This window comes from Amborella trichopoda, chromosome 6, assembly GCF_054954075.1.
Source record: "Amborella trichopoda isolate Santa Cruz 75 chromosome 6, AtrichopodaSantaCruz75HAP2 v2.0, whole genome shotgun sequence".
Classification (NCBI taxonomy): domain Eukaryota; kingdom Viridiplantae; phylum Streptophyta; class Magnoliopsida; order Amborellales; family Amborellaceae; genus Amborella; species Amborella trichopoda.
The window spans coordinates 46,010,888-46,022,122 of NC_142341.1; the positions used below are offsets into that span (position 1 = coordinate 46,010,888).

General features: G+C 36.2%; 2 protein-coding genes across 2 annotated transcripts; one reads left to right on the top strand and one right to left on the bottom strand.

Annotated features, from left to right (window-relative positions):
- The first annotated feature begins 1,327 nt into the window (after positions 1-1,327).
- Positions 1,328-4,105, top strand: LOC18442058 (chalcone isomerase-like protein 1). The gene is made up of 4 exons (XM_006852282.4): positions 1,328-1,724; positions 2,568-2,808; positions 3,002-3,093; positions 3,677-4,105. Exons 1-4 carry the CDS (start codon positions 1,550-1,552, stop codon positions 3,808-3,810), a joined length of 642 nt encoding a protein of 213 aa, XP_006852344.1. The 5' UTR covers positions 1,328-1,549; the 3' UTR covers positions 3,811-4,105.
- Positions 3,951-9,000, bottom strand: LOC18442057 (putative glucose-6-phosphate 1-epimerase). The gene is made up of 9 exons (XM_006852281.4): positions 8,842-9,000; positions 8,560-8,700; positions 7,047-7,121; positions 6,092-6,148; positions 5,847-6,004; positions 5,565-5,696; positions 4,984-5,086; positions 4,622-4,721; positions 3,951-4,423 (listed from the first exon to the last, which is right to left on the bottom strand). Exons 2-9 carry the CDS (start codon positions 8,635-8,637, stop codon positions 4,212-4,214), a joined length of 915 nt encoding a protein of 304 aa, XP_006852343.2. The 5' UTR covers positions 8,638-8,700; positions 8,842-9,000; the 3' UTR covers positions 3,951-4,211.
- Positions 9,001-11,235: the final 2,235 nt, after the last annotated feature.

The window sequence follows — 11,235 nt, forward strand, 5'->3', positions numbered from 1 at the left end:
ATGGATAGAGATGTTATTGCCTATAACATTTACATTTTTAGATTATTTTTTATTTTTTATCCCTATAAAGCTATTGCCCATAATATTTATAATTTCAGATAACTTTTGATTTTTACTTATATTAATAAACATATATATTTTATCTTTTTCTTATAATTAAATCATATATTTAGTAAAAAGGAAATGTGAGAGGAAGATATAGTGAAAGACTAAATAGAAAGAGAGTTATATCTATTTAAGATAAACTTAATAGCTATATTGAAAAAGAAAAGGATAAATGGAGAGAGGAGAGAAGATGACGAGAGAGAATGTGGAAAAAACATAGGAGGAAGCGTGAATTTTTTTTTTTTGTTAGTAGGGCATTGCCCTAAAGCTTGGGGTACTGCCCTTCTAAAAAAAAAAAATTTCAACAAGAGGACTTCATAATTAGACCAAAGGGCAATTTTGAAAAAAAAAAAAAAATGATTGGTTGACCAACTTTCTTTGTAATTTCTGCCTATAAACAGAGCATTTCATATTTTAAATAAAAATTTAGAGTCTGGACGTAAATCACTCATTTAGTTTTTAATTATACCGAATACTTTGTCGTCTTACCATTAAAGTTATGAGGAACACCTAGACTTCAGTATAGACATAGTTGGATAATGTGGATCATTCCGGCTTTGGAACAAATTGGGGTTATGTTTATGATTGATGAACTAAAAATTTCAAGGAAATGCCTACTGCTAGGTACAAGAGCAATTCGAAATTCTGTGAACAATACAGTGGAGGAGGTAACTTTCAACTTCAGAAACCAAGTCCATGGATTATGAAACAACCACTTTAAGAGTAAAGATCTAATCACCTCACTTGTTTTTTAGGTACTGTGACTTAAAGATTGGGTTCATTACTCTCGAATCCATCTAAACGGCAGGAGATAACAAGGTTGGTGGAGATTAAAAGCAAGTAAGTACATGGAGGCGTCCACACGGACCAATAATCAAAGATGAAGTTTCTATAAAGCCTCGGCTTTATGGTCAACCCCCTCCCCCCAATCTTTATTTAAAAAAGCACTTTTGGCATCGAAAACTCAAAAAATGGTACAGATTTGACGAATCTACAAACACTTATTCTTAAGATGAAATGATCGATCAAGATAACTTATTACATTATACATAATGCTTAGAGCTTAACATCCCTTTTTTTTTTTTTTTTTTCCACAACTAATATGTTCAAGCTTAGTTGAGGGATATAAAGGTTTTTCAATGCTTGAATTATAATTTTCAATGAATAATGATCAGGTTTAACTTTACTTATTTTTAATAGGGCTGCAGCCCTATTCCTCAGAGAAGGCCCACAATTTAATTCTATGGGCCCCACCCAACAACCTCATCTTATTCAACCACTTTATTTTAAGTTTGAGCCCATGTGTGGATCCAGGCCCAACCACCTCATCTATTCAGCCATGCTATTTTAACTTTGAGCCCATGTGTGGATCCAGGCCTATTAAGACAGAAGAGAGAGGGGGAGGGAGAGAGGACTCAGCCTAGAGAGAGAGAAAAAGAAAAAAATGGCAAGCTCAGTTGAGGGGAAGGGCAATGAGGGTGCTAATATTGAGCCAAAGACGGGGGTTTCATTCCCAATCAAACTCGGTGTTGATGGACATGGGACGCCACTCGACCTCAATGGAGTCGGCCTTCGGAAGAAGAGCATCATGGGCTTTGGTCTCAAGATCTACAGCTTTGGTATTTCAGCATACATCTACATACATACAAATATTACATGTATAACCTGTACATATATGTATAGCATAAACACCCATGCATGCACTCACTCTATTCCTCCAGTACACAATGTAAGCTTGAATGAACAGTGTCCCAGAATCTATGCTCACGATGTGTTTACGTTTATGTCAGAACGTTTTGTTCTTTTTTCTTTGTTGATTTCATGTACCTTAAATGTAGTAATCCAACAAGGTTTCATTTTACACTTTACACTCATTTTCTTTCTTAACTGCTAGTTTCTAGTTTTTTTTTACCCATCTCTAAGTTTAGCAGCAAATAAACAAGAAAAACAAAAAAGAAGTAAAAGAACTAGGATTGTATCATGTCATAACAGTTTTTTTAGCATAAAGAGGTTACAATCACCCACAGCCGTAGGATGTATGATTGGACAGCCTGGGTGTCTCTCAAAGTTCGAAAATTTTGTTTTGGACTTCAACGCGACATTGCTGCATGATTTTATATCCAATGACCAACTATAGCCCCCTTGTACCCTAGGAAAATGATCATCCAACGACCAACCATATCCTCCTTGTACCAGAATTTGAAGAACAAAATGATGGCTCTTATCTCCTTGTTCAACCCTGCTACAGGGGATAAAAAACACCGAGTGATCTCAAATCTCAGAACTTCTGTATTGACTTCTCCCTGTTATCTCTTGAGCAACAGTGAAGAGTGCCTGCATGTGTGTTTTATAGCGATCAAGATAGGGAGAGCGACTGGTTCTTGTGTGTCCGTAAGCGTTTGAGAGAGAGAGAGAGAGAGGAAGTGGGAATGCCAACTCAAGTTTTGGAAACCATGCTGCAGGGATCTATGCGGACAACAATAAACTGAGGGAGCAGGTGAGGTCAAAGTTTGGAGAGGGGGTGAATGAAGTCACCAAGGAAATTTTCGAGCTTGTGATTGATAGTGACGCACCGATGATGGTGAGGTTGGTCATGGTATTTGGTGGCCTCACCATGAGCTTGGTTCGAAAGAGTTTAGACGAAGGCATCGGCGCCTCTATTAAAAAACTCACAGGTCAAAAACACGAGGAGCTCCTAAACAAGTATCCCCTTATCTCATTTTGGTTAACTGCACTCACTCTCTCTCTCTCTCACACACACACACACTGACACACATACACAGGTTCTCTAAACAAAAAAAACATAAAGCAACCTGAAGCATTTTGGTTTCTCTGTATTGTCTTTGGGCTATATTCTCCCTATAAGAGCAGTGATGATGGTGACTGTACCATGTAGGTTAATGGGAGAAGTCCAGGGTGGCCTTAAACTCCCGACTGGTTCAATAATTGAGATTTCCAGGCTTCCAGGTTTTGTCCTGCAAACTAAAGGTATCGTAACCAAGGAATCCAAAATACTAACTACACAAATATATCTTTAATATATCCATTGAGACAAACTGGAACAAAAAATCCATCATGGTTTTCTGAACCGAACACGCTACAGATGAATGTTTTTACAATGGTAATAGAACTGTTTCATATTTGTACAAATGATCTTATAAATTGTTATTTACAAGCCTAAATCCAACTGTCTAATGCCAATCTCATTCTTCGAAATTTTCCAGTGCAGTAAATTCTCAAATAGTTTTCCATAACTTTTTTGGTTTTCCTAGGGGATTTTTTATGAAAATAGAAAGTAATAATTGAGAGTTGACAAATGTTTCCCAAAAATGAAATTTGTTAACTTTGAAAAAGAAAAAACAAAAAAAAAATGGTTAGCTCCTTTTCTGGGTTTGATGGCACCTAGCCAAATGGGCAAAGTCCAATTTGATTCTAAGTTTCAAACGAAATTGAGCTGGCCTAATATGGCCTTATAATTTACAATAACAAAGTTTCACCATTTCTTTCATACAAGAAGTAAAAGGTTCCTATAACTTTGAGGTATAATGACGCTGTACAAGTTCTGGTGCAGTGAAGGGTGAGGTGGTTGGCAAGACTGAGAGCGAGCTCTTATGCAGAGCCTATTTCAACATGTACCTGGGAGAGGACCCCTTTGATCAGGATGCTAAAGAAAGCTTCGGGAAGTTTCTAATTTCATCTTTCTAGGTAATTCTGCTATAACAATAAATGGGCTGAAAAAATCAACAGCTTCCACATTGCAAAAAGTGTATCAGATATGGGTGGTTCTTAGTAATGCACTTGCAAGCAAGAGAGAGCAAATAGAAAATTGAACAACTCGGATCCACTAGAAAAACAAACCATCAAGCTCTATTATATACCCCTGTAGCATATATATACATATGCATTGGAAATTCTTCTGTCTCAAATAATTTAGGTACAGAGCAGAGGTTATTTGTATTATTGAGATCGTGGATTTTATAAGGTTCCTTGATAACAAAAATCAATCAAGAACCACAAATCATAGCTATAAAGTGGAGAGGGACTGCATATTTACCCCATTAAGAATAGGGAATATAAATTACAGAAAGCTTTATCACCAGGATCCATCAGCCATGGAGGACTTTAAAAGGGTCCAATTGGCCACTGAAATAGCTGGAGGAAACCGTTGAGAGTTCTTGTCGGCCCCTCCATTCCTCACAAGGTTTCAGCACAATTGGATTTTCAATGGCAGCTGAGTCCGCACATAACATGTACTTATAATCTTCATCTCCAAAATCTGGAAGAGCCTTTGCCTTCTTGTCCCATGAATTCCATACAACTGTAATCATAGAGAGAATTTTTATTAACTCCTAGAGTTCATTAGAATCACATAATGGGGATTTGTAGATTCATCAGCGCTGAAAGAGAAAGAAATGGAAAATATTATCTAAGCATTTATTTTTGTGAAAAAGAGTGTTATTTCTTCTGAAATTTCCATCAGGAACATAGAAAGATTTAGAGGAAACTGGTTGTAAACCTGCATCTGGCAAGCCTTCTTTTCTCAATTCAAAGGTCCTTTTCTTTTCATGATCTATGATCGCAATCTTAGTTGGAGTGCTTAAATAGACCCTGTCTACCTGTTAAATGGACAGAAAAAGAAATACCCTTAAAAAGTAGGGGGGGGTATGTCAAGATAGGTGTCAAACAATATCTTCAATGCAATTTTTGTTTTAGGAGCCAGATCAAATGGATGTTAACACAACTCAACGACCAGAGAGAGGGAGAGAGAGATTTACTGCATTACCACATTTTCCTGCACCAGGAGTAAATTCATTGACAAATTTGGAGAGAGAGAGAGAAGGCAGGGTAGGGGTGGTGGGGGGGTTGGGGAAGGAGTACCTCGCCATCAAAAGTAATCGCATCAGCCTGTTCTGTAAACCTCTCTTTTTGCTGGAGATTATCAAAGTAGTCGAGGGTTTCCAAACCCTCCACACGCACCTCACTGCAAAAATGCAAATCAAATGCATCATGTTAGTTCACTCAAAATGGTATTATCTTCTTGTTTGGACATCCTTCATTTACAAATACCTCAAACAGAGGCTCAACTCTTTAACCCACAAAATGATACTACATAAATATCTTCATCTGGGATTCAACTCTCTAACTCAAAAAGTAACTATTTAAAAGAAAAAGAAAAAAGAATCAAACAGCAAGGATGTTCCCCATTCAGATTTCTGGCAACAACTGACATATACATAGGCATCCGACTGACCAGAACTCAAATAACTTGTGAAATACAGCTCAGCTTGTACGAGTTCTGGTTCTGCCATAAGAGACACCCGGGGCTCAAAACCATGCACCCCACGAATGTTTTGATCAAACCTTGTCTTTAAACAGCCAAGAACAAAAAGGAAAAAATGTCAAGCTATATAAAATGACTGCAAAAGAAGGTAACTAGTTATTTTTACTACTAGAAATACCTGATATCCGAGACCGACAAATAGTTACGCAGTGCAAAAGTGAACGAGAAGGGCTTCGAGTCGGTGTTCCTTACTCGGGGAATGAGAGTTAACTTCCCTGGACCTAGTGAAACACGAAGTCTTAACTCAAAACTGCAATAAATCAACACAGATGGTTATGATTTTCTCCCAACCCACAAAAGAAGAAGAAGAAGAAGATGAGTAGAGGAAGAAGAAAGATTTGGTATATGTCCAGTGAATTGTCCATATAAAACTACTAGTTGAAATATTTTGCAGGCGTACCAGTGTGGCCAAGTCTTCGAATCCTCTTCTGTAGATTTCAAGATTAGATCCAGTGTTGTCATGCTGTTTGTTGGTGACAATGGTGATGGGGATGTGTCTATAGCCCATAACCTATTCCTAGCAAATCCATGTTGTTCAAAGGAACCAAAATTCCCAAACTACATAATAAGAGAATCACAATTAATTTCACCAAAATTATATGGTCTAATGTTTTAAGGTTACGAAGGCAGTTAAATAAGGTGAACCTGAGGAAAACATATTGGTATTCCACCTCTGATGGCTTTAGGAGGCCTCAAGATGGCCTGTGTATAAGAAATTGAACCAATTAATTCCATGAGAAAGAGACGAGGACAGATACCAGGCAAAAAAAGTTTTCCTAGAAGGTGCTCTAAAGATAGAAACGTTCCCAGAGGACTTGGGAGCCATAGTGTTTTTAAGATCAGTAACTAAAATCACAGTAATACAATTGATGGATCTACAAGTACGGTAATCCTAACCAATTTTAAAAAGTTCCAGGTTTATAAATAACACCAATTCAAAGCCCCAAAAAGCAACGATTAGTCTTTATTTTCTTTTTTACCCTGAAATGAAACAATGGCATAGATAAGCTTTTAGAGGACACAAGCCAAAACAAGTGATTTCACATTTTCCTTTTCACTTTTCTCTGCTTATAAACATGCAACAATGATATAGCAAGTTCTCCCAAGCATGCAACGTAGGTTTTGGACCACAGCAATTCAGTAACCCTCATATATCTTTGAAGTCAACAACCATAAGGTTTCCCTACCAATCAAGGAAGAAAGAGCAAAAAAAAAAACGAAGGGGTCACTCAATTGAGTACCATGTCAATTTCTTTTTCCCAAGAGTGTTTGCCTGTAAAAGAGGTTTCATTGAAAGGATGTAAAGGGGGGTACATTTCTGTAACTTTCCTTTCCAACACATTGGAGAACAGATTCTAACATTAAGTTTTCGTGTATATCACATTTTCTATTAGTACAGACAGACAATAGCATACACCATTTCGTGAGCATTTATGCAAAATTTTGTACAGGTTTATAATTCATTTCAAAGAGAAAATGGCAATGGACCACCAACTACTAGTCAATACAATTGCCAAGTTTATAGTGTGCCAAAATGAAACTAAATGATCGACCATCGGTGTTGATATGAGCAGCCTTCATAAGAATGTCAGTCGCCTACCTTGGTGCTCATGAAAAGCAATTCCTCTCGACGATCATTCTTCCAAGATACAACTTGGCCACCATACAAGAGCACCTGGAAAAATTCCAATCACAAGTAAGACTACACCAAAACCAATTGAATTCCTTCAAGAGTGCCATGGGAATTAGACGAAAATTTATATCCCAATTAGAAGGAATAAACGGTAAATATTATGGTAGGGACAACAAACATATGCCATCTTCCAAAAGAAAGACTCAACAGGTTGAAAAAAAGAGAGTTCATAATCATTGAAGAGCCTCGCATGAGTACATATTAGTATGACTGCTGCTTAAACCAACGTTTCCTTGACAACTCTTCACATCATGACCACATATATTCCCTAGACATTTTTGGAAACTACAGGTTCAAGTAGTATGAAAACAGTTGTAATTGACCTCCTTGCAACAATATGAGAAACCAGAAAATATAATCATACACGAGAATCCTCTTATCCACCCAGGAAGACAGTGCATGACTGACCATTTAAACAAAAAATTTACTAAAATCAAAACTACATATAAATAATTTCAAGTATAATAAGGATCATTTGAATTGGATGAAAAAAACATGTATAGTACAGATTTCTAATAAGACCAAGTGAAATTACGGAAGAAAGGAAGTCATGCATAGCAAAATTTGCCCATTAAAAATTGATGATTTCACAGGTCTTAATCAAATTATGAGTGCAATAAATGAAGGCCACAGAATCAATTTCAGGCCTAGCTAAAGAGTGGAATCCTATTTCCGAACTTGCTTCCTAATTGTCCCTTCTCCATTTGATTCCATTACTGTTTTGAATCATCATATTATTGATATTACTTTTTTCTTTCTTAGTTAGATATCTGGATTCAAATACGTACACAATTTCCTTCCCATGAATTTTACGCTCTTATCATCTGCATCCATGTGTTTTGAGAAATAAAGCACCTATTAAAAGAAAAAGAGCTTTCTAGATGATATTCCTTTTATCTTTGATAAAAGGATCTGTTTCTTCTAAACTAAGAAACATAACATCTGTTGAGTGCGATTCAATCCCTTAAGAAACTTATAAATATAGATGCTTGAAAATACCTCGCAGCAAATTTTTCGGCAAAAAGCTGCAAATCGTCAAAATTTTGAAATCGTAAACATCCAAATATCTCCACTGTTTACCATTCCAGACCACAGAAACCCATTTAATAATTAATACTATTATCCTCAAATATAGCAAAATTCGATCATCTTCCTTTTATCTCCTTTTCACTTAGTTCCATTTCTACCCAATTATCTCAATCATTTATCAATATCTACATAAGAGCAATTTATGAAGAATAAAAAATACACCAAATAACTTCCCGTTCATTTGATAAATAATTTGAATATAATTATCCCTTCAATAAAAAAAGTCCGCCAATTCCTGGTAAAAAACTCTCAGTTTCTCACGGATTCAAATTCCCAAGAAATGAGAAAAAATATAAAACAAACCAGTTTTTTCTGGAATTAAAATGCGCACCTCTGCTGATGATCCTCCAGGCTCTGTCAAAATCACCTTCGGCAAACCATTGGAATCATTTATGACATTAACCGGCATCTGCTTAGTCCGAAGCCAAGCCCTAGAATTGAAAGGCCTTACAATCCCTCTCCTCCTGTCCAGCTATAACCATAAAAAATTATTAAAGAAAAAACCAGTAAAACAACAAGAGGAAAAAAAATCCAAACCAAGTTACTCCAAAACCCTAAAACCCAATGCCAAATCCAAACCAAACCCAAATTTCGGCTGCCAAAGAGTAATTACCTTTACTGTCTTTGAATCAACAGAGACCCTACACGCCAAATATCAAAAGAACAACTGGAACGAGAAACCCTAGATGAAATCCAGGCAAGAAATAGAGAACTCTACACAAAATTCCACGTAAAAAAATGGCTTAAAGTTTAGCCATTATATGAGTAGATATTGCATTGGGTAGAGACAGAGAGTTGAGGAGGGTAGTAGAGAGAGAGAGTGTATGCGGAGAGAGAGTGAGAAAGAGTAAAGGAAATGGATATAAAAAAAAAGGAGGTCGCTCGCAGAGGGGGGAATGGGGGATGTTGCAGGGTGGTTTACGGGATAAAAAAGGAAGGCCATGGACGCCACGGATCTTACTGTAGCTTTCCGTTAACGAGTTCTACGATTCCGGATTGCGCCGAAATTACCCCTGGTCTTTTACGAGAATTACATATTTACCCAACTCTCAAGAATGACAGAAATGCCCCGAACCCTTGATCATGACTCATCTGCCCTTGGGGCTGGCAAAGGGTTCGGCGCGGCCAAGGTCCTCGTAGGCCCGTCCAGGGAACATCCCAGCCCGAATAGGGTCCTAGTCCATGCTTAGTCTCGGCCCCAGTTGAGCTAGGTCGGCCTAGCATATTTTTTAAAGAAAATAAACTTTAAGGGGAAAATAGGGTTTTGTTTTTTTGGTAGTTCAACTATAAAAAACGAATTTAAGATACAACTATATGTCAAGTGCTAACCATTTAAGCCCAAAACCCGAGTGCTTCGATTTTGTATCAGTCAAGGGTATTTTGGGTATCTCAACAAATAAGGGTGGAATAATAGAATATTGCGGGGTATAGCTAATTGGTAATAAGCATTTGAATTCCAATCAATCCTTTTGTTTACTTTATATGTTGGAAGGCACACCACCATATTCCCCACATGACCTTTATTCCATACATATATCCCACTCCCTTTCTCCATTCCAAGCAACTAAACCCTTTTTCTTTTCCATTTTTTGTTATAGGAAAAATTTATATAAGTATGAGGCTCTAAACAATCAAATTACATCACATATTACAAATTTTATTAGAAAAAGTTGTTTTGATGCTCAAATTGATCATCTCGACCTCAAAATGCATAGATATGAGAAAAAAATAGATTGTAAGTTTTAAAAATAGTACATCTTGTAATGCATTTTTGGATTGTCAATTTTCATGATTTTTAAGTTTTAATAGATCTGTTCGATCTACACTATTTTTTAAGTTTTAAACTTTGTAATTATAAATGAAAAATATTTTAAATCTATAACAAAAATTTCTAATATAAAAACTACATTTTTCAACGATATTTGATGGTGAGTTTTACTTTGATTGTTTCGTGCCACGGCCTTATCCAAACCACACCCTTTGTTGCATGGTTTCGTATTAGTCGAAGCAATTTTGATTGGAATTTGACAGCCAAAGCATTATTATGGCAAGAGCTCTCCCTCTCTCTCTCTAGCCCCATCATCTCAGGGCAACATCAAATCAAAGGGCATCATCTTTTCTCTCTCTTCCCATTTCTTTCGAATTTAGTTTTGTAAAAAACATTGACCTAAGCCGAAATCACCTGATTCAGCTCCCGATCAACCAGAGATTTTTTTTTTAAAAAAAATATCATTTAAGGGGTTGAAAAATCATTATAGGGCTCAAATGACCCTAATTAACATTTAAGGTGAAATGTTTTCTTTTTCATTTTAAATTTAATAATTTATCTTAAGAAGTCTCCCTGCTTGCTCCGGGTTATAAATGAGAAACGCAATTAGTAATGAAAACAAATAAGAGTATTTTTTATTTAATAAATGTAAGGAATTTGGGTGCTCGATGACAAAAATACACTAGTTGTATTTGTTTGTGTTTTTTTCGGAGTAAATAGTGCGGATGACGAGCCCCTACTCATTTTTTATTTTTTTATTGATACTCTCAAAAAAACCTTGCATGTTGCAAGGTTACATGTTCAAGCACTAAGCAACCCTTTTTAAGGGGATATTGGCAAGGTCCTGCAAAATGATCTTAAACAATATGTCCTTTAGTTGTAACCTTAAGTAAGTAGGAGTATTTTCATCATCGAGTTAGGTTCTTTTGAATGGTCAAATTACTAAAATGCTCTGAATTGCTCTTCCTTCCCAATTACGGAAAAGCGTAGTTGAGATTTTTTTAAGCTTTTTTCAAGGAGGTAACTTATGAAATGAAAAAGAATAAGTAATACCTTAAATATTAATTAGGATCATTTGGTTCCTTTAATGATTTTTTCAAGAATTTAAGCATATTAAAGGATTATTTTTATATATAATTTATTTATTAATTATCATCTAATCTTTCTTGAGATTCACCTAATCACTTGAGTTGCAAATTTGGAATTGGGGGTCTAATTCTTACTTGCAACTCAAGCGAT